This window comes from Ischnura elegans, chromosome 8, assembly GCF_921293095.1.
Source record: "Ischnura elegans chromosome 8, ioIscEleg1.1, whole genome shotgun sequence".
NCBI classification, from domain to species: domain Eukaryota; kingdom Metazoa; phylum Arthropoda; class Insecta; order Odonata; family Coenagrionidae; genus Ischnura; species Ischnura elegans.
The window spans coordinates 24172002-24197318 of record NC_060253.1 but is presented as its reverse complement, the minus strand read 5'-3'; the positions used below and the strand labels follow the sequence as shown (position 1 = coordinate 24197318).

The following is a 25317-nucleotide window of genomic DNA, read 5'->3' as shown; positions in this document are numbered from 1 at the left end:
TTCGGAAATAATATTTATGAAAAACCTTTGCTTTTGCAGTGCTTTGAAAGGAACGATCGCCATCTTCCTCACATAGGGGCGTAATTAAATCTTTCCGGCACGCCAGATAGCAACTGCAAGTTAAAAAAATATAATTTGAGTATTAGTTTGTGTAATGATAGCAGTCGGATTAAACTTTTGCAATCGTGTTATTATATCCATTACAGCCTGCGATATCAAATTAAGACAAACTATTCAGCAATTCCTTCAGAAAATCAGCCCATTACCATTCGAAAGAGTAGCATAAGGCACTTACATCGCGCCGCAAATCCTGCCGAAGGGCTGGGAATTGCGTAAAGCACTGGGAAAGGAAGAAGGCCAAGGTATCTGAGATGCCTTACAAGAGTATGTATGTATGTATGTAGCATCCGACTCAGGAACTAGAGGACATGGGCGTACCCAGCGAGGGACAGGAGGGGGCAGCTGCCCCCCGCCCCAGAAGCAAAAATCGCAAATGTCTTTAAGGAAAATAAGATTTTTTCGAGTTTCCTAAAAATGTTGATTTCATTCACCTTTTCCATGCTTAAATCTTACCTACAACTTGAACAGCCATAGCTTCCCCCCACCCCCAAGTTATGATCCTCGGTACGCCCTTGCTAGAGGAACTTATCATCACGCATCTGGCAAAACTGAGGATATTTCTTAGCAACGTTCAGGAAAGGCTCATATTAAGACGAAGTACTCGAAGGAAGGAGACCACGAGGCCCTGTGCTGACAGCTGCCCAGTCGGGTGTACCCTGAGTTCTGATTTGGTTACTGTCCGACGTATTGTGGCCGTTCATGGTCACTTTTTTCTGAGGGCAGCTCTTAACTTTCCCTGCAGGGTGATGGTGTGGTGGAAGGGAAGATGTTGGAGTGCATGCAACGGCGAAGAAGAGTACGCAAGATCTACATCTACATACCACCCCGCTAGCCGCCTCAATAAGAGATCCTATTGAGGCGGCCTATCTTTAAGAGAGACATAGAGAACATATTATTAGAGCCACACTATATCTCCAGGTCCGATAGAAGCGATAAATTAAGAGAGATGTTTTGCCGAACGGATAGATATGGGATTTCGTTTTTCCCCCGAACCATAAAGGATAATAAACGCTATTCCCAACCTCGTTAGAGCACTTCTTTTTTTTATAGTTGTAACCGGCTGGTGTCCTAACACCCCCTGCCACACACCTTTTAGGCGGCTCGCGGGGTATTATGTAGATGTAGATGAATAGGCGTGTGTCGGGAGATGTTAGGACAACAGCCGTTTCCACATATAAAGAAATATCTCTAACGAAATTACGCCTAGGATTTTTAAAAGTCTTTTATCGTAAGAGGTATAGGCGGATATAGGAGCACGGGGGCACATGCCCCCCCCAGAAACAATAGGCATGATTTTTAATACGGTTATCATTACGTTCGTTTTGTTTTGTATATTACGAAGCCTCAATCATTTAATATCATATTAATAACTTTCATATTAAAATAAAGAGAACATTTCGTTCTGTAATTGTTGTATGTTGTCTTCAATCTCATATATGAGAAGACCGTTTGCCTCTCAGACCATTGTGTCCCCTCCAGAAAAATATCCTGGATCTGCCCATGGTTTGAGGAAATCCAATCCGATGATGGAATCTTAAATTCAGAGTGGACTTATTCCCTCATAAACCAGCAAAGGACGTACGATTTTGGGCAATAACAGAATATAAGCAGGGTAAAAACCGAAGACACTTTATACAACTATGCCCTAAACGTCAATCAATCTTTTATGAAAGGAGTTATACTCCGAGCTTTTAAGTCGGTAACGAAACCAAAGATGAGATGCCTGGATGCACAGCTCTTTTCGGGGAAGTCACACGACGCCTGAGGACATATACTGGCGGTTTTTCTAAGAGGAGGAGTGGTTAGGAGGAGAATGAGATGGTAATCAGCGCGGGGCCCATTTGACCCTCGCCTTAGTCAAATTGAATGGGGGTTGTGAGAGAGCGGTGCGTGTTCTCCCGGCGTAATAGAACAAGAGAGCATCGATGATGATGAGGCTTGATCGCTCACTTAAGGGAAGGCGAGCAGTGGATTGCGGGAAGGGTTGTGGGAGGGAGGGGTCTTCAACGCCCAATTAGGGCGACTCCATCCTACTCCCTTCACAATTCGAAAAGCATCGTGTCCATGGCTGCCGCTCATCCGTCTCCATTACGGCCGTCTCCCTCTCCTGCCCTTCCTAAGGGATATAGGACTGGACGGGAATGTAAGATTGGCTGGAAGAGAGCATTGGCCGGACGATACAATAGGGGATTCTCAAGTCCACCATAAAATGTGTTGTCACCCTACGCGCATTTTAATGGGCTCACAAAATTCGCCACTCGAGTTGGTGTCGGGCAAAGTGAAATTTCACGGAGAAATTAGCTATAATAATATAATATTACGGCAGTAAACATTTCATTTTCGATATGACGTAATCTATCGAACGATATTACCATAATATAACTTCAACCTGCAATGTCTTATTTGACAGAGAAGAACCAAACTTCTGCTAAGCATCTTTCATGGCTCATTTAAATGGGTTCACGAAATTCACCACTCGTGCTGGTGTAGGGCAAAGTGGTACAAATTTCACGGAGAAATTAGCTATAATGATATAATATTACGGCACTAAACATTTAATTTTAGATATGATCTGATCTATCGAACGATCTTACCATAATATAACTTCAATCTGCAATGTCTTATTTGACAGAGAAGAACCAAACTTCTGCTAAGCATCTTTCATGGCTCATTTAAATGGGTTCACGAAATTCACCACTCGTGCTGGTGTAGGGCAAAGTGGTACAAATTTCACGGAGAAATTAGCTATAATGATATAATATTACGGCACTAAACATTTAATTTTAGATATGATCTGATCTATCGAACGATCTTACCATAATATAACTTCAATCTGCAATGTCTTATTTGACAGAGAAGAACCAAACTTCTGCTAAGCATCTTTCATGGCTCATTTAAATGGGTTCACGAAATTCACCACTCGTGCTGGTGTAGGGCAAAGTGGTACAAATTTCACGGAGAAATTAGCTATAATAATATAATATTACGGCACTAAACATTTAATTTTTGGTATGATATAATTTATCGAACGATCTATCCATAATATAATTTCAACCTGAAAAGTCTCATTTCCCAGAAAAGAACTAAACTTCTGTAATCATCTTTCATGGCTGTCAGGAAATAATAAAACTTCGCTTGTTCCACAATAATTAATTCTCTTGAGACCGGTTTCAGTACAGCGTATCGTCTTCGGGAACAGGTTACAAATTTTTACCCAAAACCTTAGTGAACTGTGGCAGAAATAGAGTGAATATTTGTGGAACTAGCAAAGTTTTATTCTTCCTGACATTCATGAAGGAGTTCCATCAATTAACGCATCGAACCACTGCAACTTTCATTAAACTGAAATTTTCCCCGGCATTCCCCATGTATGCACATATTTCTTGTGTATTTGGATATTATTACCGTGTTTTCTTGTTGCTTTTGCGTTTCGTTTAATTTCTTTATTTATAAATTCTTTACCGAGTCGCTGTAAAATGGCAGTATCTCCGTTGAAAACAAAAAAACGTATAAATACATATCATATGAATGATATTCCTCGCGAATGTAAATACTTTACTGCAACCTTTTAGAATAAATGGATCGCTCAGCCCAATGACGTAACTAAGAATATGCTTTAGGGGGAGATAAAAGGACCTAGGGTGGGTGACCCCCCCACTGGCAACCTGAACAATTTTATTGAGCAATTAAATGCCTGGTAATACATTTTTACATATTTTGGCACTTAAAATAAAACTTTTAGCAGATGCAATTATTATGCGTCAAAACTAGACAATAGTTTTAAATAATTATTTTAGTTCTCTGAGGCCTTGGGGGGAGAGGGGGTATATCCCCTCATCCCACCCACTTAGTTACGTCACTGGCTCTGCCCTAGTCGACGTGCCGCGGATATTTGTGTCTTCTATTTTTCTTGGCTGGAGTGTTTATTTCTGAGAGGCCTCAAAACAATGGAAGTCATCTCCAAAGTCCGTGAAAATTACAACGTTAATCTGCAAACGTCTCATTTCCCAGGAAAGAACTAAACTTCTTCTAGACGTCTTAAATTGCATCTGATTTTTCCATTGGCGTTCCCCATCTTCACACATATTTATAGAGTGCTTCCCCATTTCTCAGGTTTTCCTTTCACAGAGGGCGATGACGTTGGCCTTCTAGCTCCTTCCGCCGCGGCGCGCCGTGTATGCGCGTACCCAGAGCCAGGGAGTAAACAAAAGAGCGGCGATGAAAGATCTATACCTGCGTGCTTCTGGAATTCCTCCTTCGTCTTCGGTGTGCCTCTTCTTTCGAGAGCGGGAGAAAACAGGTGCACCAACGGACGCATTCTTGTCGAGGGGGGTGGGGGGTAGTGGGTGCCCAGGGAAACGTCACGAGTGGGCGGGTCACGCACGCCCGTAAAAAGGAGGCACTTCTCACATGTTCTCTCCGCTAAGAGGGCATCCATTTAAGTAGTTGACCAGGGTTCTGGCTGGACGTTTCAAGGGCCCTATCTTCCCTTTCCTACCTCCCCTTCCTCCTAAGGTTTAGGGGAGGCAAACAGGAGGGCGGAACGACCCTAGTAAGGGTCCTGAGGACCACCGCTGTGGTAGACTGCTGCTTAAGAAGACGCATCACTTATCGAACATTGGTTTATGCTTATAAAGAAAAACAAATAGCACAAAGTTGCAGAAGTTATTTTTCGTTATCTTTCAGGTAGCTAGAGCGCCTCGGTAAAAGTTATAAGAATTTATGAAACTTTGGTCACATATTCTTTGAAAGACACTTTTTCAATGATCCTAAGGAAAAGATATTCCCATGTGCCGTTTGTGATATATTTGAAGGTAAAATCAGGATAATTTAACATGGGTTCTTATGGATATATGCGGTTTTTTTCGAGTTAGAGAATCTGTTTTTAAGAAGAAATTTTTGAAGATTAAATTATTTAGAACCAGAATTTTGTGAAGAATCTAAATATGCTCAGGAAAGTATTAGTTCAAGACGAAATACGAAAATATTTGCGAAAAACTGCCCGAAACTGGCAAGATGTCCGCCGGGATCTTATTGTTCGCAATTTATACTAATTATTATATTCTAATACTTGATTTCGTAATAATATATTGTTCGCAAAACGAAAACCACTACTCCGACTTCGCCTGAATTACGCAAATATATTTAGTTTCCCGACTTTTACGTACGCCTTACATATATTTTGTCCACAAATAAATATATGTATTTGGGATTTACCGCTTAAATTGTTAATATTTAGTCAAGATGTGTCGTAAGCAGTTCAGTGTGCAAAGGTTGGAAGCAATGTTGAAACTTGTCAAGTTGAATACTGTAAATACCATTTACAAAAATAATTTTTGACGCTTGCATTGCGTCGAGCTGCAAAACTGCACTCATATTTCATTCCTAATTGTGTTTTCTTTTGATTATTTTTTTGGCGACTCCTTCGCGTAAATAATAGGTATCTCGTGCACATAAAGGTCGTTAAGAGTGGCATCGGCTGAATTAAACTGATCAGTTGAATTCAGCCGATGCCACTTTTAACTACCTTAAATTGTTGACGCTTATTTATCTCTCTCTCCCTATCTCTCTCAGTGATTCAACCCTGGATAGAAATATAGTGGAAATCCTGCATTAACGCCAGCATCCTATGCTTGTTCTCATGATTGATGCCGTCCTAGTTTCATCCTTGCTCCCAGTAGGGCTTAATTAACCATTGCCATCGGTTTTTCAATACGTTGAAACATGTCTGCTATGGTCGCCTCTTGTCTGCATCATGCTAGCAGTGAACTAACCCATGCCATAAATGTTCACATTTCATTGCGGAGAAAAACGATATCACAGGAGGTAGTGTATATAGGTTAAAACATCCCTCCTTAACCCCTATAAGCACCTTATAGGTGGAATCGAGGGTATTATGCAGACGTTGACTTCCTAGACATAACCGAAGCTACTTCACTAACTACTGTTATTCTCCGGATTTATTATCCGGCAGTATGTTTCCCACGGTGAAACTTTTTATCAGAAAAAAGACTTATGAATAAAATACTGATTCGGAATATAAAAATGATTATCTAACATCTCACGTGGAAGGATTCCGTTACATGAAAAAAGCCCCCGTTACGACATATCTTGCCAACAGTCGCCGTGGCGCGATTTAAACTAGTTCCTGAGAAAGTAATGCCTTCGAATAAAAACCTTGAAATGGTAACGGTGTGGACGTAGAAGGAATACGGTATATCAATATCAATCCTACCACAGCGGCAGCAGTCATCACTGAGATAAAGAAAAATGTCGGTATATACGTTTCCGTATCAAAGAAATCTACATCTACCTACTATCTCGAAAGATGCTTCAATAAGCGTATGGTGGGGTTGTCAAGCACTATCCGTTGGCAAATGGGAAAGAAAAAAAAGACTCGTTTTGTGGCTAATCAGTCCAAGTTTGCATTATAAAGCCTTTTAGTATTCTGGGGAAGAACGAATTCCTACATTATCAGTCCGGCAAGATATCGCTCTTATTTTATTGTTCCTTTTAAACATATGGAGACTCTAGGACGATGTTCTCCCAGTCTATCTGTTCTTGGTAGCTCAATCAATCTATACCTAGCCCGTGGTTAACCTAATTCGTCTCTTAACCTAATTACAATAGAAAATGTGAATCACACTCCGTCCGCTCGCAGCATTTTTTGAAGGATCACGCTACTAATCTTTGTATTATATTCAGTTCTCGGATAGGCCGTTCTGCGCCTGATCTCTTAAGGCCGTTTTACACGGGGCACGGAATTGCGCAGGTTAGAGCTGCATTAATTTCTAAAATGGCGTGGAACTGCGCGAATTCATGAACGATATTAGGACACGGGCTATTTTTCCATCTCACGTCCACGTATTCTCGCATGTGTTCTAGCAATTCACCGCTTTACACGACGCAATTTCGACTGCGCCTTCATACACACGTCAGATTGTGCAAGTACGTGCCCCGTGTAAAACGGCCTTTAGACATGAAAAGAGGTGCTAATTCGCACTTGTCTGTCCACACCTTGAATAAGTCGCGAGCGTAAAGGCTGTTGGCAAAATAGCCCCTGTACTAATTTCGCTCATGAATTCGCGCAGTTCCACGCCATTTTAGAAATTAATGCAGTTCTAACCTGCGCAATTCCGTGCTCCGCGTAGAACGGCCTTAAAACCTGAACAGCACGAAACTTGACCGAATGCAAATCCGCTATGCGGCGTAACTGGCGAGTTTACACTGTATTAAAATGCTTTTCCAAACCGTAAAAGACGATATATTGTCGGCAATAGTTTTTCCGTTGTAAGTTTATCTGCAAGATATCTGTTCTTAGTAGCTCAATCAATCTATACCTATCATCATCATCATCACTGCAGTGATCACCATGGTCAACAATCCTAGGATTGGTTTGACGCAGCTCTCCACTTAGTTCTCCTATCAGCTAATCTTTTCACACCTAAGTATTTCTTCTCTTTCACATCTTTCTTTACCTGTTCCATATATTTTGTTCGAGTATTCCTTTTCTGTCCTTGCCATTTACTAATCCCTCAGAAAATGTCTTCATCACTTAAGATATGGCCTATAAGGTGTTTCATCTTCTTATTATGGTTTTCAGGAGGATTCTCTTCTCTCCTACCCTTCTTAGGACTTCCTCGTTACTAACTCGGTCGATCCATTTGATCCTCATCATTCTTCTGTAGCACCACATTTCGAAGGCCTCTATCCTTGCTTTCCAGCCCGTATTTAACCTAATTCGTCTCTTAACCTAATTCCAAAAGAAACTGTGAATCACACTCCGTCCGCTCGAAGCATTTTTTTTAAAGGATCATGCAGCTAACCTTGGTATTATATTCACTTCTCGGATAGGTATAAAAAGATAAAAAATAAATCTATCTGGGGCTACACTGCTAGGCACTAATTGAACAGGAATAATCCATCGATCTCTTACTGGTGGCTGTTGTGTTGTTAGTTCGAGGGGCAGATCGTATGAGCAGTGCTAAGAGTCCACCACTTCGCTTTCTCTAGAGTCGAGGGGAAAAAAGAGGGAGGGATGGTATGAGATGAGGCTGTGGGTCCCTGGGCGGGGCATTCCCTCATTTTCGGCAATAAGGTGGCCCTCTCCTCGGGTCGCACCCTTGAGTGAAAGGCACCCAGGGCCTCTTTCAACACTCACATTTGCGTTTTGCTGAAGCGATTCTGGGTATCCACTCAGGGTGGAAAAAAAAACATGAAATAAAACCCTTGGGGCCCTCCCCGAGCCGTCTCCCTCCTCGAGGACCCTCAAGTGGCTCCACGGACAGGCCCCCGCGGCTGTTGAATATTCGTAACCAGGGAAAATTTTTATGTCACCGTCCTTATCCGCAATCTCACAAATACACACACTTCTTTAATCTCACATTATTTACCATCGGTAATTTTTATCTGTAAGCAAAATAGCGAATTCTTCAGTACTAGTTCTTCATGACTCATTAAAACTTTGGCCTTCAAAGCTTATAGCCAAGCCTAAATTCCAGAAGAAATGTGTAGCTGAATTTCAAATGAAAACTGGGCAATAGCCCTTATCCCCGTATTTAACAATAAATGTCTATAAACAATATATTCCGTAAGAAACGCTAAGAATAATAGACACAGTAGACTATTAACCTGGAGTCAAATCAAAGATGATTTCAAATATAGGTATTAAGAGCTGGTAAAGGCTATATTTATGTTTCTCTCTTGTTTAGCGACTAAGGGTGCACATATTGATATTTATTAACTATTTCTCCGTTAAAACTTTCGAGGGTGCTCGTCATGACAGATAAAAAACTTTTAGAGCTATATCGCCACGTCAATTTTCGGGTAACCATGTTTCCGACCGATGCTGGTCGCTTTTTCAAGGTATTCTGATTTATTAACTATGTAAAAAAAAACTGTTTGAGACGACAAACTCGAAAATAAATAAAACATAAACTTAAAGTACTTAATTCCGTTTCCACTTTAAAAATGTTCAAAACCATGCAGCATTCTTTTATGATAACCCTGTATTATACGCATTTTTCTAACAAATACGTCACGATTTGCGGAAAAAATCGCTGAGGAGGCTGCCTCTCTAGCTCTCTTCGTTGTTTGAAGCTGGGCCTGACCACGGGAATACTTGGAAGAAAAAAATTCCCGCCTTCGATTCTTCGCCATGGAAAAAGAGAGAAAAAAAGAGGCACATTGTTGACCGGCGCTGTTGTCCCTAACGACTGCTTCCTTTACCCAAATAGGGAGCGGTTTAGAGGGACTGCTGGGACAGTTGACCTTCCGCCACATCTCTCGTCTTTGAGGAGCACTTTGCAGGAGAAGAAGGGAAGGGACTCGAACCACTTCCTTATTCGGGATCTAAGCCATTCTGGGAGACCCGACACTAACGATGTCCCATCAGAACATTCCGAAATCGCGAGTGAAACTGGAGATGAACGAACATAGCATGCCGAGCAGTCTTCGCGAAAGTTTACGTGCTCCAGATGAGAATAATAATAGGGGAGGAAAGCATCTACATCTACACAATCTACTCTGCGAGTTACGACAATGGTGTGCGGAAGGGGGGGGGGTGAATATTTTTACACCAACATGCACTCAGCTGCTACCTAAATTGCACGTGCAAGTATGTACATCTACGAGGTACCGTGAAAGCAACCACCAGGGTAAGTGGCACGGGGTGATTCCACGCCAGCCATGCAGCACTCATCCCAGCTTTAATAAAAAACGCGCTCGCTTGCTGGAGGCTAAGTACACAGGACAATGACAAGCGATTAGACCAGAAACTAGGTGAGTACTAAGGACACGAACATGCTACCATGCAAATAAAACTACTAGTCAGTAAAGTTGTTGGTTTGATTACTTTACTTTATGAAATTAATTCATATTGAATGAAAATTTAACTATGTTTTACTACTATGGTTTCAACGCACTGAGGATGACGCAGTGCGTTGAAATCATGGTAGTGATCTAATAAATATTTTATGTGGAAATACTCGTCAGTAGTAGAAAAACGAAAAGTCAGCGTAGTAAGTGATTCATGCATGTGTTAAAACATGCCAAACATTTCGTGCAAATAGTTAGTATTTACAAATATAAGTTATTAAATATACGTGCAGAGCCTATTTTACCTAGCCCGAGTCAAGCTATCCTAGAGCCAAACTAAAAAACTATGTAATATGGGGGTGAAAATTAACCCGAAAAAATGTGTGCTGCCACTGTCGGTCAGTGAGAAAATATGTTTCCTTTCTGATGTGGTGCTACGGTGGGTTTATAGCTCGGCGTTGCGTCGACGCGAGGAAAGATCCCGCTCCAACGGCAAATTTTGCCCTTTACAGCCATCCATTTCGTATTGATCTGATTGCGATGTTATAACAACATAATTTTTATAGCTTGGAAGAGTGTATGCACAGTTTGTAATGCTTACCACATAGTTTTGCACTCTTAGATCTTTTTAGGGAAAATTTATGCTCTTAGTCAGAAATGTTCATGCCAATTAAGTCTGGTTAATGTTTGCTGGAGCAAAGATGTATTGCGATAATTGAATGGAGCGAACTTTTCGTTTGTGTTTTGTTTTGTTTATATATTGTTGGTAGTGACATGGGGTGCATTGTTACAGACGCACATGGGCTTTTGTCGACTCGACTTTAAACTCGCAGATAAATCTCTTTTACAATACTGTCCACTTATTTTAATTGAATTTGATTTTTTTCTGAGTTTTTACGTACTCCAATGGCGCGAAAAGAATGCTAATGAGGATTGACGAGACCAGTGCGAGTAATCAATCGACCATCGGCAAAGAAATCTTTCTGCCGGTGGGAGGGGAAGGGAACAGATATCGTCCATGGATGGTCCACCGCATACGTACGTACATAACATCGGCAGTGCGGTTACGGTGGTGTGTGACTGAGATATGCGATGCCAAGGTCGGCCGCCTCGGAAGCGGTCGAGCAAGTCGTCCGGACGCTTAATTCCAACCGTGGAATTTATTTGTGCAGCGATATACTAATTAATATGGACAACCCGCCGTGGGAACGACAGGTTTCCGCCCAAATCTTCACAATGGCCACTCAAATGCTGCCAAAATGAAATTTTCTAACGTCTGCAGAAGTTCCACGCAATTTTACCATTTTTAATGACAGTTGATTGGTCCGTGGTTCGATTCCCGGCCCAGAGGAACTTTTTTTCATGGAAATTTAGGCAAATATTACAGCTTTTTTACGTGGGAGGCTCGAAATATTTCGCATTACCGCCATGTGCGGCTTTTGCCGCAGGTTTGAAGCTCTCAGTCGGTTGTGACTTCATGGAAGTCCTTTCTCCCTCGCGTTGCCTTTTTAAATGAACCGCAAGGACCTGACATGTAAGACTATGGCCGACGGTAAAATTGGCATGTAAAATCAGGAATCTGGATAGCGTAGTGGTCTGGGCAGTGGCCTGGAAAGATTCCTGCCCAGGGTAATTTTTTTCTCATGGCAAACTCTGGAAGAGGTGGGTGAATTCTGTTATTTGGGAAGCGGGATAACTACCGATGGAAGAAACAAGAAAGAAATTATCAGCAGAATAGGCCAGACGAAGAGAGCATTCCACCAAAAGCAAGGTCTACTTCCAGCGGAGTAAGTGATGCTACAGAAGAATAATGAGGATCGAATGGATTGACCGAGTTATTAATGAGGTACTCCTAAGGAGGAGTAGGAGAGAAGAGAAGCCTCATGAAAACCTTAATAAGAAGATGGAACAGCCCTAAAGACATGATGGTCTGATGAAGATAATAACTTATTTATAAGTAGATGGATAGAACGGAAAAGGAAGACCTCGGATAAGAAATAATTAAAGAAAGAAATATGTAAGTGTGAAAAAATTAGCTGAAAGGAGAATTGAGCGGAGAGCTGCGTCAAACCAATCTAAGGATTGTTGACCAGTGGTGATCATGATGATGATGGTAATTCATGTTAATTTCACCGTCACATTAAAATTGAAATATTACACTTCATCTTCTTTCTCCAATATATATTTGAAATTATCGTAACTCAAAGATATTTAAGTTCATCTGAATCTTTTACGTTAGCTCCATCTACAACAGAGAGAGTTTCAAAGCCAGACTCTTCACTAATACCGTGATAGATGATAGAGTCATCGGTAAATAAATATATTTTACTCACAATTCGATGGCAGCCTTCATTTATACATAAGGAAAAAAATGGGACCGAATACGCTTCCTTGTGGGACACCTGATTTCACTTTAACTACATCAGAGTTACATCCGTGAAGGAGTAGTCATTGCTGCCGATAACTCAGGAATTCGCGTATAAAATTAACAATTCCATCGTTAAACCCACAAATGTTGATGGATAGATAAGCGGGAATAGCAGTTGATGGCAAATACAAGGAGAAGGCGTGGGATCCCTTCCCGCCATTACTGGTGACTCACAGACTCCTTGTTCGGAGAGTGAAGAGGAGAGAGTGCACAGCAAGCGTGGAAGAAGAAGGAGACGCGAGTTTAAGAAAGAACTTCCACCTCGTCCTTCCCTTTATAAGGAAGTCGGGCGACCGGGTCCGGAAATTCTGAGACGATGAGTGTAGCGACCACGGCGAAGGAGGAGGAGATATCTGGAGAGCTATTATTAGCTCCCGTCCATTGCCAATGACCATAACCTCTGATCTCCTCTTTATATGATAGGAATGCAGGCATTTCTTGGAAGTGGTATTATAGCCCCGCTTGGAATATTGATGGGCTACCCCTCGCAGGAGGGATGTGTGGCGCAAGATCAGAAATTAAAAAGATTTTTTTTAGGGACGACAATAATTTCTGGAGATTTGTTAAATACGTTGGATGAAAAGAAACTGATGCGTCATCCTCAGCTACGACTGCTGACTATGTCGCATTGATGCCTCGAAACAAGCAGTAGGGTGAAGATACGTATACGATACGTAGGGACGTATACGATAGCTTCTGGGTATAAATTAAATACATATATTAAATGAATCGAACCGATGAGAATTACATTCTTACAGCCCTATCGCGAAAGTTCCCATTTCGACCCCCGCCCCGCACAAGGACGTCGGGAAAGCGAAGGGGCCCATGGTTGGGAGACCTGTTGAGCGAAGGTGGGGAACGAAGGCGAATCACGAAACAATAGAATTGAGACGAATTACTCTGGGAAATGGGGAAGGGACTCTGAGCATACATCAACAGCGATTACTATATAGCACGCGTACATTACTGGTTCCACGACAGGTGTTTTTTGCAAATATTTGTAATTTATCGGATACTAAGATCATACTCCCTGTTTTTAAGTACATTTACCAAAGTGTTTGGCAATTTTATGATGCTGCTCTAGAACGGGAATCGAGCCATGGATATTTGGTTTTGAGGTCAGACAAGTACGATACCCTGGTTCCCATGACAATTTTGTGAGTCTATGGTGCCAGGTGCCAGGGATCCACCAAAGGGAATATTGGCTTCACCACCAGTAGTCAAACCCAGGCTAGAGCTAAAGCCGCGCTAACCCGTTTATATGACCTATTTCAACACCTAGCACCTTGAACGTTGGTAAAATTACCATGGGAATCAAGAATTCTGGACATTGGAGTGGCCGGGAAAGTCTAATGTCCGTGGTTCGATAGCTGGTCCTGGAGAAATTTATCCATTGAAATTGATTTAAAATTCACCGCAGTTTAGGCGGAAGTACTGAAATGTACCTCATATGTTGATGGAGGCTTCCACGGAAGGGTGCAGTGAGCGCAGATAGACTTCCGGGTTGTCATCCGCGTAGATTCATCGTCGTGATGACAGTATCACCGGCATTGCAGCAGGTGCGGCGTCTTCAAGTTTGAATTTCAAACCTGAATACACCGCTGCAACGCCGGCGAAACTGTCGCCACGACGATGAATCTACGCAGAGGACAACCCGGAAGCCTAGCTGCGTCTACAACACACATACTCCACTGGGCTTGTACCTTACATTGGCGTTGAAAACCAAAAAATGCGTTTATATATTATTTGTTTTCTGCATTTTTTATTGTGGTGACTGTATGTTTATCTTATTACCGATGAAAATTAATGACTGTCTCGATGCCTCGATTCCTTTCCGAGCAAGGGGTCAACCATCGCAGATTTGAATGCTTGTCTCGTGATAGAGAGGTTGAGTTCTCAACAAGAAACGAGAGGTCGACGTCCACGGAGATAAATATGTGTATTCATACGAACAGATATATAAAATCGCGAGTCGTCGGCTTAATCTGCCCGGTCTTCGACCATTATAAATCATCTCTCCCTATACGAGCGACGACGGCCGCGTTTCGGTCCGCGCGTTTCTTCTGTTTTCGTCTTGTTTTTGCTGCTGCCGGGTCGCGCGCCCTCTTCAAGCACGCCTTTCATCTCTTTCCCTCGGCGAGAGAAGTCTGCATTCAAAGGAGTGAGGGAATGAATGAGTGCGGAATGAAAAGAGGAGCAGATTGCTTCGATGCGGAGGGAATGAACCCGGGAGATGGAAGACAGATAGAGACGACCAGCAGAATGGAAGCAGAGAGAGAGAGAGAGAGACGGGCTTAAAATATTTATTTTTCGTCGTTCCGTGGATAGAGAGACTAAAAAAATACTTTTTTTTCAAAAAGGTCCTTTCATTCGATTCAATCGAAAAAGATTCGGGACTGGAGAGTTCGCAGACGACGGAGTCATTTGTTTTTTTTGTTTGTTTCGTCTTTCCTGCCGTTAGAGGGCAGGGTTGTCGAACGTTGGTCGGTCTCACTTTCCGCGCAGTAAACCTTCCCCATAAATCCTCATAGCATTGAAACGGTGGAGCAGTATAGCCGAGAAAAATAAAAACGCAGAATAATTTATGATAAAAATTCTGAGTAAGCAGTCCGTTTAGTCTTTTATTTACTGAAAAATTTTCGTGTTGATGGAACAAAAAATACTAAGATGCATTGAATTTCGGGTTCCATAGGTCTTTTGGTTTAGCAATTACGGTGATAAAAGTTAGCCCGCAGAAAACTAAAAAATGCCAATTATTCCACTTACTCTACACAATTTTACTATAGCCTTTAGTTTTGATAGGATAAAAAATGAGGGTTAAAAACTTTCGAGTTCAATTGGATAAGCAACTACGCTGGGAAGGTTCTGTCGACGGAAATATTAGAACAAAGCATTTCAAATACTTTGTGTTTTCCTCGTTAAACTACGAATCCCAAGTTTTCAGGTCGATATATAACGAAAATTAATGAATAGAAAATATGAAGTTGCTACAGATCAGATAATATAATTTTAACGAATGTAAGTTGAATATCAACGCTTCCAAAAGACAGTGGGATCGTTCACTTAAGACCGCCATACACGGTGAATGATCATGCGAATAATCATGCTGAATGATCGCGCGATCATTCGCAGGATCATGCGAGCAAAATAGAACATGTTCTAATGCTCAATGAATGATCATGCACAAGACGGTTCATTCGCTTTTCGTTCGTCCGTTCATTCGTTCATTTTTCCGTTCTAAACGGCGAATAATTTCATTCGCTTGATCATTCAGCATGATCATTCACCGTGTATATATACTCATACCCGTGCTCGAAATTCGTTTGAAGAATTCAGCGGACACAAGGGAAACGTACCTCGAAGCAAATCTACCAATAATCAGTTGAAGATAACTAAACGTGAAAGTTGCCGCCCACTTTTCACGAGTTGGTGACGTCATTAGAGTCCGGCTTACTCGTTTACTCGTTCAAGGAGAACCTTTCATTGAGGAAAAAATCGATTGCTTGAGTTTAAACGGGAACAAAACATTCGAGGACCATGCACAAGGCCGAGGAGTAGCTGAAAAGCGCTGATCCTCCGGCATGCACTCATGACGTCATCAAATTACCACCGAAAGGTTATCGATTTCTATCTAGCGAATAGCTCGATAAGTAGTGGACAGCTCGAAAAACGAAAAAAATATGCGTCTCTTTATTTTTCAAAATGTGTCACAACCGACTAAAAATAAAAAAAGGCGAACGTTCGAATGTTTTAATTAAATACCAAACTACATCGTTAGATTTAGCTTTTGATCAAAAATGCTCCTCACTGTTTATCCCAAGTATGATGGCGAAGCCGCGCAACCGTCTCCAACGAAAGGCGCGCAGGACTGCAAGGCTGTGAGGCAGGCGGTCGTATTCCGCTGACCCCTCCCCAGTCTCCCTTCCTCTTTGATGTATTTCGGAGCGGGAGGTCACGGGTCGGAGGGCGCCTGTTCACTCAGTTGTCACGAAATGGATAAAGCGAGAAAAAAAAACAAATGAACTCAGCGACGGAGGTCATGACTCGTGTTAACGCAAAAGTGGACCTCAAAAGCTTGAACCGCAGAACCACTTTCCACCACTTGGCGAAAATTCCTAAATCAGATTTTCTTCATGGACCTTTCGTATGGATCTTTCACCAAAAATTTAAGGCTTTAACTTTCTAAATTTAATTTTAGAGTCCCTGGTCGATCCACACGTACTCATTTCTTAATATATATATGCCAACTCACTCCAGCACCACCTTTATTCCCTGCTGAATTCATTGCCGGATAATATTGATCCGCTTATTTTTGCCATAAAAACTCATTTATAAAAATCACCATTTCCCATTCCCCGGTGAACAAATAAACCTCTTTCTCTACCTCCCTTTCCACATGTCTTGTATTTGTGTTCTTCACTATTTTTAGCCTATACTCTTTGTTTTCATCATTTCATTACGACTATATGTCATGTTTGTTACTGCGTCACTGTAAATTGGTAGGAATTCTGTATGTGAGCATTTAATAAAATAAATATAATCAAGGAAATAAATAAAGTTTTACTGATAAGCTTATATGAACTTAAAACTAAAATACTGCATGAATACTACAAAGATAAAATCTAAATACTCGTTCGAATACGGCATGAAAGTATTGAGATCTTAAACTAAATTTTTATCGCAGTCTCTATTACAGCTTGAAATGAACAAGATTTTTTTCTGCTCAATGCGTTGGGACGGTTGTTTGCTGTGAAAGATTTTGGCTTGCCCCGCAAAGTCACCGCTGGTGCTGCTTAGCATCCCCCAATGGACCAGGCGCATCCTCGGATTAGTGATGAAGTCGAAAAAATTTCATGTAGGAGAAAAAAATCGTGATTTGTAGTTTTAAATTTTGAGTAAGCCACAAAAGCTTAAGGATTTATGTGCCTGCTTAAAATTAGTGGTCCATAACACAATAATCGCAAACGAAGATTCCTCATATTCTGTCATTAACCCGTTATAACCCAATGTTGCTTCTAAGCAACATCAAAAATGCATACATTTTACGCTGTATTCAGGAAAGATTTTAACTACGTGTTCTTTTGTGCTGTAAAGTTGAATGACGAAATACACAAAAATTATGTTTGAGGAGATAATATTCACATTTTTATAATGAGAAGGCTTGAAATTTAATTTCTCCCAGAAGCAGCTCTGGGTTTAAAAGGGTTAATGGCGTATTCAATATTTTTTCGGGAAAAGCTAGAGAGAAGGAAGAAGGGTTCATTCGGCTCGCATCGTTCATTATACTCAACTGTTTCATTTTGAACGGTTCGAAAGCACGACACATCGGCATCGACGAAATCTCACGCCTCGAACCACCGAAATGACTCGAATCGCCCACCCCTGCTTCGGCATATTTTCCCGCCCTTCATCTTCCTCTTCTCATCCAGATACCCTCTTAACCCCCCACACAAAAAAGCAACGGAGGACCTTCTGGAACTTTTATGGACCGCCGCTCGCCCTCTTACCTCAAGTCCGACGAGTCGTTCTAAGAAGTTCCCTCCTCCAATCCACTCTCTCCTCCAACTCCCTTATCTACCGCACAGTCAAGTTCTCCTCGGACTCAAAAGGCGTCCGTTGAGAGGAGAAAAAACAGGGGCGCCCCTATTAAAAAAAAACCCTCCTTAAATTCCCTCGTATATCCTGAGAGTGTGTGAAAGGCGACTGAGCAAACTGGAGGAGAGATCACTTCTCAGAAGTGCGTAATGCGCGGACTTCACCAAGGAAAGCCTGTATTTTTGGCCATCAGCCGATAGAGTATATACCTACAATGAGAGGGACATATTTTGAACAGCCAATTAAAATGACATCCGGGGCTACATCATCACTGGTCAACAATCCTAATATTACAACTATCCACGTGCCTCCGGTGAAATTAAGAGAGCAACTGGTTAAAGTGAAGGATCCAGTTGGTCTCAAGACTCCTGGCGTCTACCGTGTCCCGAGTGAGTGTGGAGGAGCTTATATTGGAGAAACTTGTCGCACCATTGAGACTAGGCTCAAGGAGCATAAGCGGCACTTAAGACTCGGACAACTGGAGAAATCTGCCATTGCCGAACATTGTGTGAGCCAGGACCACATCATTAAATTTGAAGAAGCAAAATTAATTTGCCATGCCAAAGGTTTTTGGGATCGCCTCACAAAGGAAGCTATTGAAATTAAGTTGGATAAAAACAACTTTAACAGAGACTCTGGGTATTCCATCAGTAATACTTGGAAACCCGTTTGGCAGAAGATTCTAGAAGTGAGGGAAAATTCGCGAATGCAAAAATCTAAAATTAACGCCACCTACAGTCACAGAGATGGCCAATCTTGATGCAGTTGACAATATTTTTTCGAAATTACAGTTATAGAACTTCATTTATTTAAATAGGCCACATAAGGAAAATAGACTGTTTATTATAGGTGCGATAAAAGAATTGACATCGTATTTTATTTAATTATTATTTTTTAAATATATATTTTTTTTATTTAACTAAATTTATTACAACAATGGGACTTAGCAACCAAACATTAAATAAATCAATATTCAGCCCTGAAGATGAGTGCCGAGACGGTACTTGAAACGTTGGCCGATATTAAAACATTAACCCGGTGGGAATCCCGAGAAAAGTTTACCCACAATCCTAGGATTGGTTTGACGCAGCTCTCCACTCAATTCTCCTATCAGGTTTTTTTCATTCCTACGTATTTCTTCTCTTTCACATCTTTCTTTATCTTTCCACATATTTTTTCGAGGTCTTCCTTCTCCGTTCTTGCCTTCCACTTGTCCCTCGACGATTGTCTTCATCACTCCATCAAGTCTCAAGATGTGACCTATAAGGTTGTTCCGTCTTCTTATCAAGGTTTTCATGAGGCTTCTCTTATCCCCTACTCTTCTTAGGACTTCCTCATTACTAACTCGGTCGATGGGGCTACATGGAGAATTAATGACAACCGTAAACCATATATTTTCATCGTGTTTCCTCTCTTACCTGAAACAGTTCGTTGAATAATCCGATTGCTCCAGAAATCTTGGAATTCGCACAAAATCGACCTATCGGATGACATTTATCCGGCGTTATTCTGAACTCACGCAATGTGTCCAGGCAAATTAAAATAAGACAGTACAAGTCACTAATTCTTCCTGTAAGTTCTGTATGGTTTCAAAAGCTGGAGCTTAAGGAAACGAGAATTGAGCAAACAACTACTTTTTGAGAGGCGGGTGCTTCAGAAAATATATGGTCCAGTCACGGAGGAATTACCAAGAGAATGTAGAAAACGACAAAATCAGGAAATATTTAAGGGGAAAAAACGATGGGGCTATTACTGAAAAGCAGTGAATTGGATTGAATAGGATATATTGAACGGATGAATAACGAAATATATCCTAAATTATCGTATTTAGGTTCCGCAGGGAAGAAGATAGTTTGGACGATCTAAGAAAAAGTGGATGCAAAACACAATAATAGAAGATCAGCAACGAACGGAAGCGCGGAATGAGTGGAGGGAAATATGAAGGATTTGGTGCTTTCCCAGAGAATCTTGCTGATAAAGCCTTCTCGGGAAATTAGCCGGGTCAGGATGGATATTGCTGCCAACGTTTCGACGGCCTTCTCTGCCATCGTCATCAGGGCGAAATCTTGGAATTCGCACAAATATCGCCCTTCGCCCTGATGACAATGGCAGAGAAGGCCGTCGAAAAGTTGGCAGCAATATCCATCCTGACCCGGCTGATTTCCCGAGAAGGCTTTATCTGGAGGGAAGTACGTAGTCAGAAGAAGTGAGGATTGGAGAGCCTTGGCTTTGACGTCGCGTGCTCCGCTGGGCTTGATCGCGTAAGTAACTAAAATGATATACTCAGAGAAACTTCTGCTTACCTCTCACCAGAACTCACCTCTCACTTACGGACACCTCCTCCTTATGGACAGATTTGTATTCCCCGCCTGAAGGACATACTATTGCCAGCGGATCAAAACCTCTTGTTAGACCACATTTAGAATACGCTGCCAGTGTTTGGGACCCTCATGAAAAAGGCTTAATAACAGAGTTAGAACGCGTGCTAAGAAGAGCTGCCAGGTATGTGAAAAGTCGTTACGATAGTCTTGTTAGTGTAACTGACCTCTTAGATAAACTCGGATGGGAATCTCTGTCGGACCGTAGATTGAAAAATAGACTAAACCTTTTAGATAAATTCAAGAGCAGTGTCTTTTCTGACGAAGTTAACCATATCTTACGGACGCCAACATACTACGGAAGATCAGATCATATAAATAAAATAAGAGAGATAGATTGTAGAACAGACAGGTTCAGAATGTCTTTTTTTCCACGATCAATAAGAGATTATAACGGCAGCGATAGAACTCATACATAGATTGCATTACTTGTAGTGTAGCCTACTAACATATGTAAAACTTAATGCATGTTTCTTAATTTTATTATTATTTCTAACAGCATATGGCAGTATAATTTGTTAGTATACGTGAATTTTTTTGGACCGTGTGGTGTGCATGTGGGAGTCCAATTGCATGCTGCATGCTGGTGATTGATCACCCCCTGCCAAACACCCTAGAGGTGGCTTGCAGGGTATTATGTAGATGTGCACCGACACTCCGTCCTACGGAAACCTTTTCAAGGCATTTTTTTCTCTTATGCGAACTCTCTTGGTGCGTATTTACGGATCAATACCCCAGAATTGGACGTTTTTCACAAAATTATTACCAGACTATTTCACACCCTGCGCTGAAACCATCAATGGAAATATTTTATAAAGTAACGAATTCAGCATGCATTCACTGATGGCGACTATCTTATTGCGGTCTCAATCTTTTTACTGTGGGTTTATGCAGGTTTTTCGTTACAGGTAATGACTTTTATTCATTTATTACCATTGGAACCTTATCCCGATTTTTATTCGGAATTTTAAAAGAAATAAATAGATTAGTTTAAAAAATGGCCAACGATATCACATTGAAGCGCAGCAATCAACTACAACAAATTGGTTTATAGCAAAGTTTATTGAAACAAATTGATTGAACTAAAATACCTCAGAATTGGACGTTTTTCACAAAATTATTACTAGACTATTTCCAACCCTGCGCTGAAACCATCAATGGAAATATGTTATAAAGTGACGGATTTAGCATGCATTCACTGATGGCGACTTGCTAATTGCGGTCTCAATCTTTTTACTGCAGGCTTACGCAAGTTGTTCTTTATAGGTAATGACTTATATTCACTATCAAGTTATAGCCGATTTAATGATTACGAATTAAAAAAAATCCATTTTAGTTTCTAAAATTTTATTTTTGACACTGCGAGTAAGGTTCTCCCCAACATGCAAAAGAGCCAGGACTCTAATGACGTCACCAACTCATGAACAGTGGGAGGCAATATTTGCGTTTTCTTGTATTAAACGTACGAAAGAATGGTTTAATGGGGAGAATTTCTTATCGTCTTTCCTTATTTTTATCTTCCGTCAACTGGATACTTATCAGTAAATTGCGATATTGGGTTCCTTGAATCACCCCATTCGACCATGCCACGACTGCATGTATGTTGGATTACCGAGACATAACTGTTCCTCGTTCCGCAAGCAAACCTCCTTACCTTGACAATGTTTTTATTAACTCGCTTTGATGTTTGTCGTCTTGTCTGGGTTAAACCTTGCAACTTAATTTTAACCCACATTCCGATTAGCTATGAAGCTGCAATTTTCAGGATAACTCAGAATCAAATGACAATGCAATATTCTAACACTTTTACTACGATTGAAACTGTGTCTGGATGTTTATTCAAACTTTAAAATTAATATGGACATTAGTTCAGAAAATGGCCACAAAAATCCGATCATTACAACAAAAAATTGGTTTACAGGTATCAAAGTTTCGAGCAGCAAACCTCCTAAATTTGACCCTCCTCGGCGATGATTGAAAAGGGAGGGTAGGGACAAAGAGCATAGGTTGTTACCTTTCCCAAAAACTGTTTATTTCTCTCTCTTTCTTTCGCATGCCTACTTAATCTCTTAACCGTACTTCAACAGTAATTCGAAGCGTACTTCTTAAACGTAGAATGGTTCGGACAAAAATCTAATCATTACCATCTTCACTATAGTAATGCGTTAAACGCTCGAGTCGATCGATCCATTATCATGTTAATAGTGTTTTAGATCAATGCTGACTATGTGACATGCTTCAAAAGACAATTTTTAAGAATTAATTCTGAAAAAAACTTGATAAATCGACCGCAGTTACCGAGCCTCAGGGTCGGTAACTGCGGTCGCGTATCGCTCTCATTTCCTTTGTCGCAAACTTTTTTCCAACATTCCTTCTCAGTGATCTTAAGAAATGTCTACTTCACACTGTGATGTAAATTTCCCGATTACCATATTTCGTAAACGAAAGATAATGTCTACTATATATTAAATTTCAAGCGAAAAAAGGGTACGCCATTTTGTGTTTTAAAACCATGCAGATGTGAACCAAAATCTTGAAAAATAATGAAAAATTTAGCAAAAGCATCTGGTCAAAGGAATATAGTATTTTTTATTCCATAAAAATCATACAACTGCAACACCCCCTGCTTAAGTTCAAAGATTGAAAAATTGGTCATGTTTGAGCTGCTGTATCCCAGCAACGGATCAAATGTTTTTATAATGGCATACACATCCATAACCAGCCATCATTTATGAGTATTTATGCCAAGTTTTAAGTCTCTATCTCAATAAAAGCCATTTTGGACTTTTGTCCGGCCTTTTCCGATTTCAGACCACTGTGCGTCGGCATTTAAGCAGTTCCTGACCCGGTGGCGATCCCGAGAACCCTTCACTATGAAACTATTGAAATTTTACTGGTTTTGAATTTCGTTTAGTTTCACTGGCCATCCCTGGACACTAGGTGATTTGAAATCTAGCAAGAGGAGGAATGACGACAGCGCAACGGGTTCACAAGTTTCCGGCGCTTTCAACGGCCTCGGCTGTCACTCACTTTCCCGAAATGACCACCCTGACAGAAGCGATTGTCCGCCTTTAGTCCGGCCGCCAAAAGCTATCCAGTCCGCCCATTAGACGAACGCAAGATGAACGGTACCTAAATGAATAGGGCGCTCGTCACAGCTATCGTGACCCTGTCTACTGCGTTATCCCCCTTGTCAACCGCACATTCCGAAGAAAGCGAGTTCATGTTTAGAACAAGGAAGTAATTCGCACATTCTATCCACCTACCTACCAAAAGTAAGGAAGGTTACGGCACATAATGCCGACATCGAAGAACAGTTTTCCGAATGGAGCGAGTTGTCTAATTTAGTCCCGTAGTGCATTGGATGAGAAGGTGACCAGTTTTAAAGACGTTACAAGAAAACACTACATATTTAAGTGCTGATGTTATTATCAATAAAATAAGCTGTGCCAACAGCAGAAATTCGCCAGATGAAAATATTTTCAGATGGAGCAAATCAAGTGAGTCATATCATCATGTCGTTATCGTTAATTCTAAGCCTGTTTATTATCGAAAAATTAATAAATTTCTGTAGTTTTAGCGGCCACTTTGTAAGTTCGAGCAACTCCTTAAGCGCTCTGGTTCATATTTTAATGCAGCAAAACTCCATTCTGCGTTGGTTTGGGACAGGCCCATTACAGGTTAGGCGAAGACCTGCCGATAGAATGTATGTATTAAGTTAATAAACTAAATTAAAAACTACCAAAGCCACCCATTTGATTGTTCCCCACGAACGTTACTGAATGTCAGCTCATAGACAAATCAAAGCAACGTTTCCAGTAGTCCAGGAAATAAGTGTAAAAAGTAATAATACCAAATTCAGATATGGCGGACTTGAACTGTTTTGGAAATAGTGGCTCCAGTTACAGTGAAAATTGATATTTTTAAAAACATTAAAAATTGTGCAATGGCCCTTTGCGGAGTATTGTGTTGTACGTGTTTTACTTTGCTGTATAATAATTCATTCGTTAGTTAAAATGTGCTTAACTGAAAAAATGTTGTTTATTGGAAACTAATAAGTCTGAACCGACTACCTGAAACTCAGCGATCGTAAGCTAACATCGAGTATTTCAACTCCTATCGAATGTAAACAAGACAACGAAGCGTTGAAATGTGTTATTTCCGGTGCTAAAACGAAATGCGACGAATTGAGGATCGAAATAATGAACATTGAAATTTAAAACGCTCATTAGAACTACGTAAGTACCTTATACCGTCTAAAAAGCGACAGGATTATGTAATAAATTACAATTACAGTCCCTTGGGTACTAATAGTCTACGCTGCGACTGTTATGTTTTTGCACTCACAATATGGCGGATAGTGAAAACGGCGCTAGGCTAGTCACGTCAATCTTTTGTCATTATGCTACCCCTGTGGTCCACCCTGGACCCTGGACGTTTTTCGAAGAATGGTAATGGATTCGACACTTGGTCACATGACAATCACTCAAGCGATATGCGAACTGCAAGAAGCGCTATCGCAACATCGGCTTCTGGTGTTCCACGTACAGTGCACCACCTATCGGAGAGAAGCTTGACCCGCTCTCAAGTCTGCTTGGATTGAAAAGGAAACTGTCACTCACAGTTGAAGGCATATCTCCAGCTGACACCCACCACCCACCGCCAACAATCGTCTTTGAGCAGTCAGTGCGCGCACATTGTTGCGTACGGAGGTCGTCCCCGCTCCAACAATTCCGCGAACTTCAAGCGTAGCGACGTAGCCCGTGGGCGCACTTAAATGCGATAGAAATCTGATTCGAAGGCACTCCTTCTTCGGATCACAGAATGATTATCATTTTGGCCACGTGAGGGAGAGCGGTGGGGACAAATGAAGGGAGACGGTGTCGGATGAAAGGGGTGGGGGTAATCTTTCTTTGAAGGGCGTCCAGAGTGGACGGTCGTGGAAGACCGATTATCGGCTTCTGAGCATGCGGCCATCAT

At 41.2% G+C, this 25317-nt stretch overlaps 1 protein-coding gene across 2 annotated transcripts in view; it reads right to left on the bottom strand.

Annotated features, from left to right (window-relative positions):
• Nucleotides 1-25317, bottom strand: part of LOC124163238 (breast cancer anti-estrogen resistance protein 1) — a 217268-nt gene that overhangs the window by 74889 nt on the left and 117062 nt on the right. The window contains exon 1 of one of the 2 annotated variants that reach the window (XM_046539993.1): nt 24960-25098. The exons of the other annotated variant lie outside the window; for it this stretch is intronic. Within the exon in view, the coding sequence (XP_046395949.1) occupies nt 24960-24971 (12 nt within the window). The 5' untranslated portion in view covers nt 24972-25098. Of the gene's footprint in view, nt 1-24959; nt 25099-25317 lie in introns of those variants that run through there. 2 annotated transcript variants of the gene reach the window in all.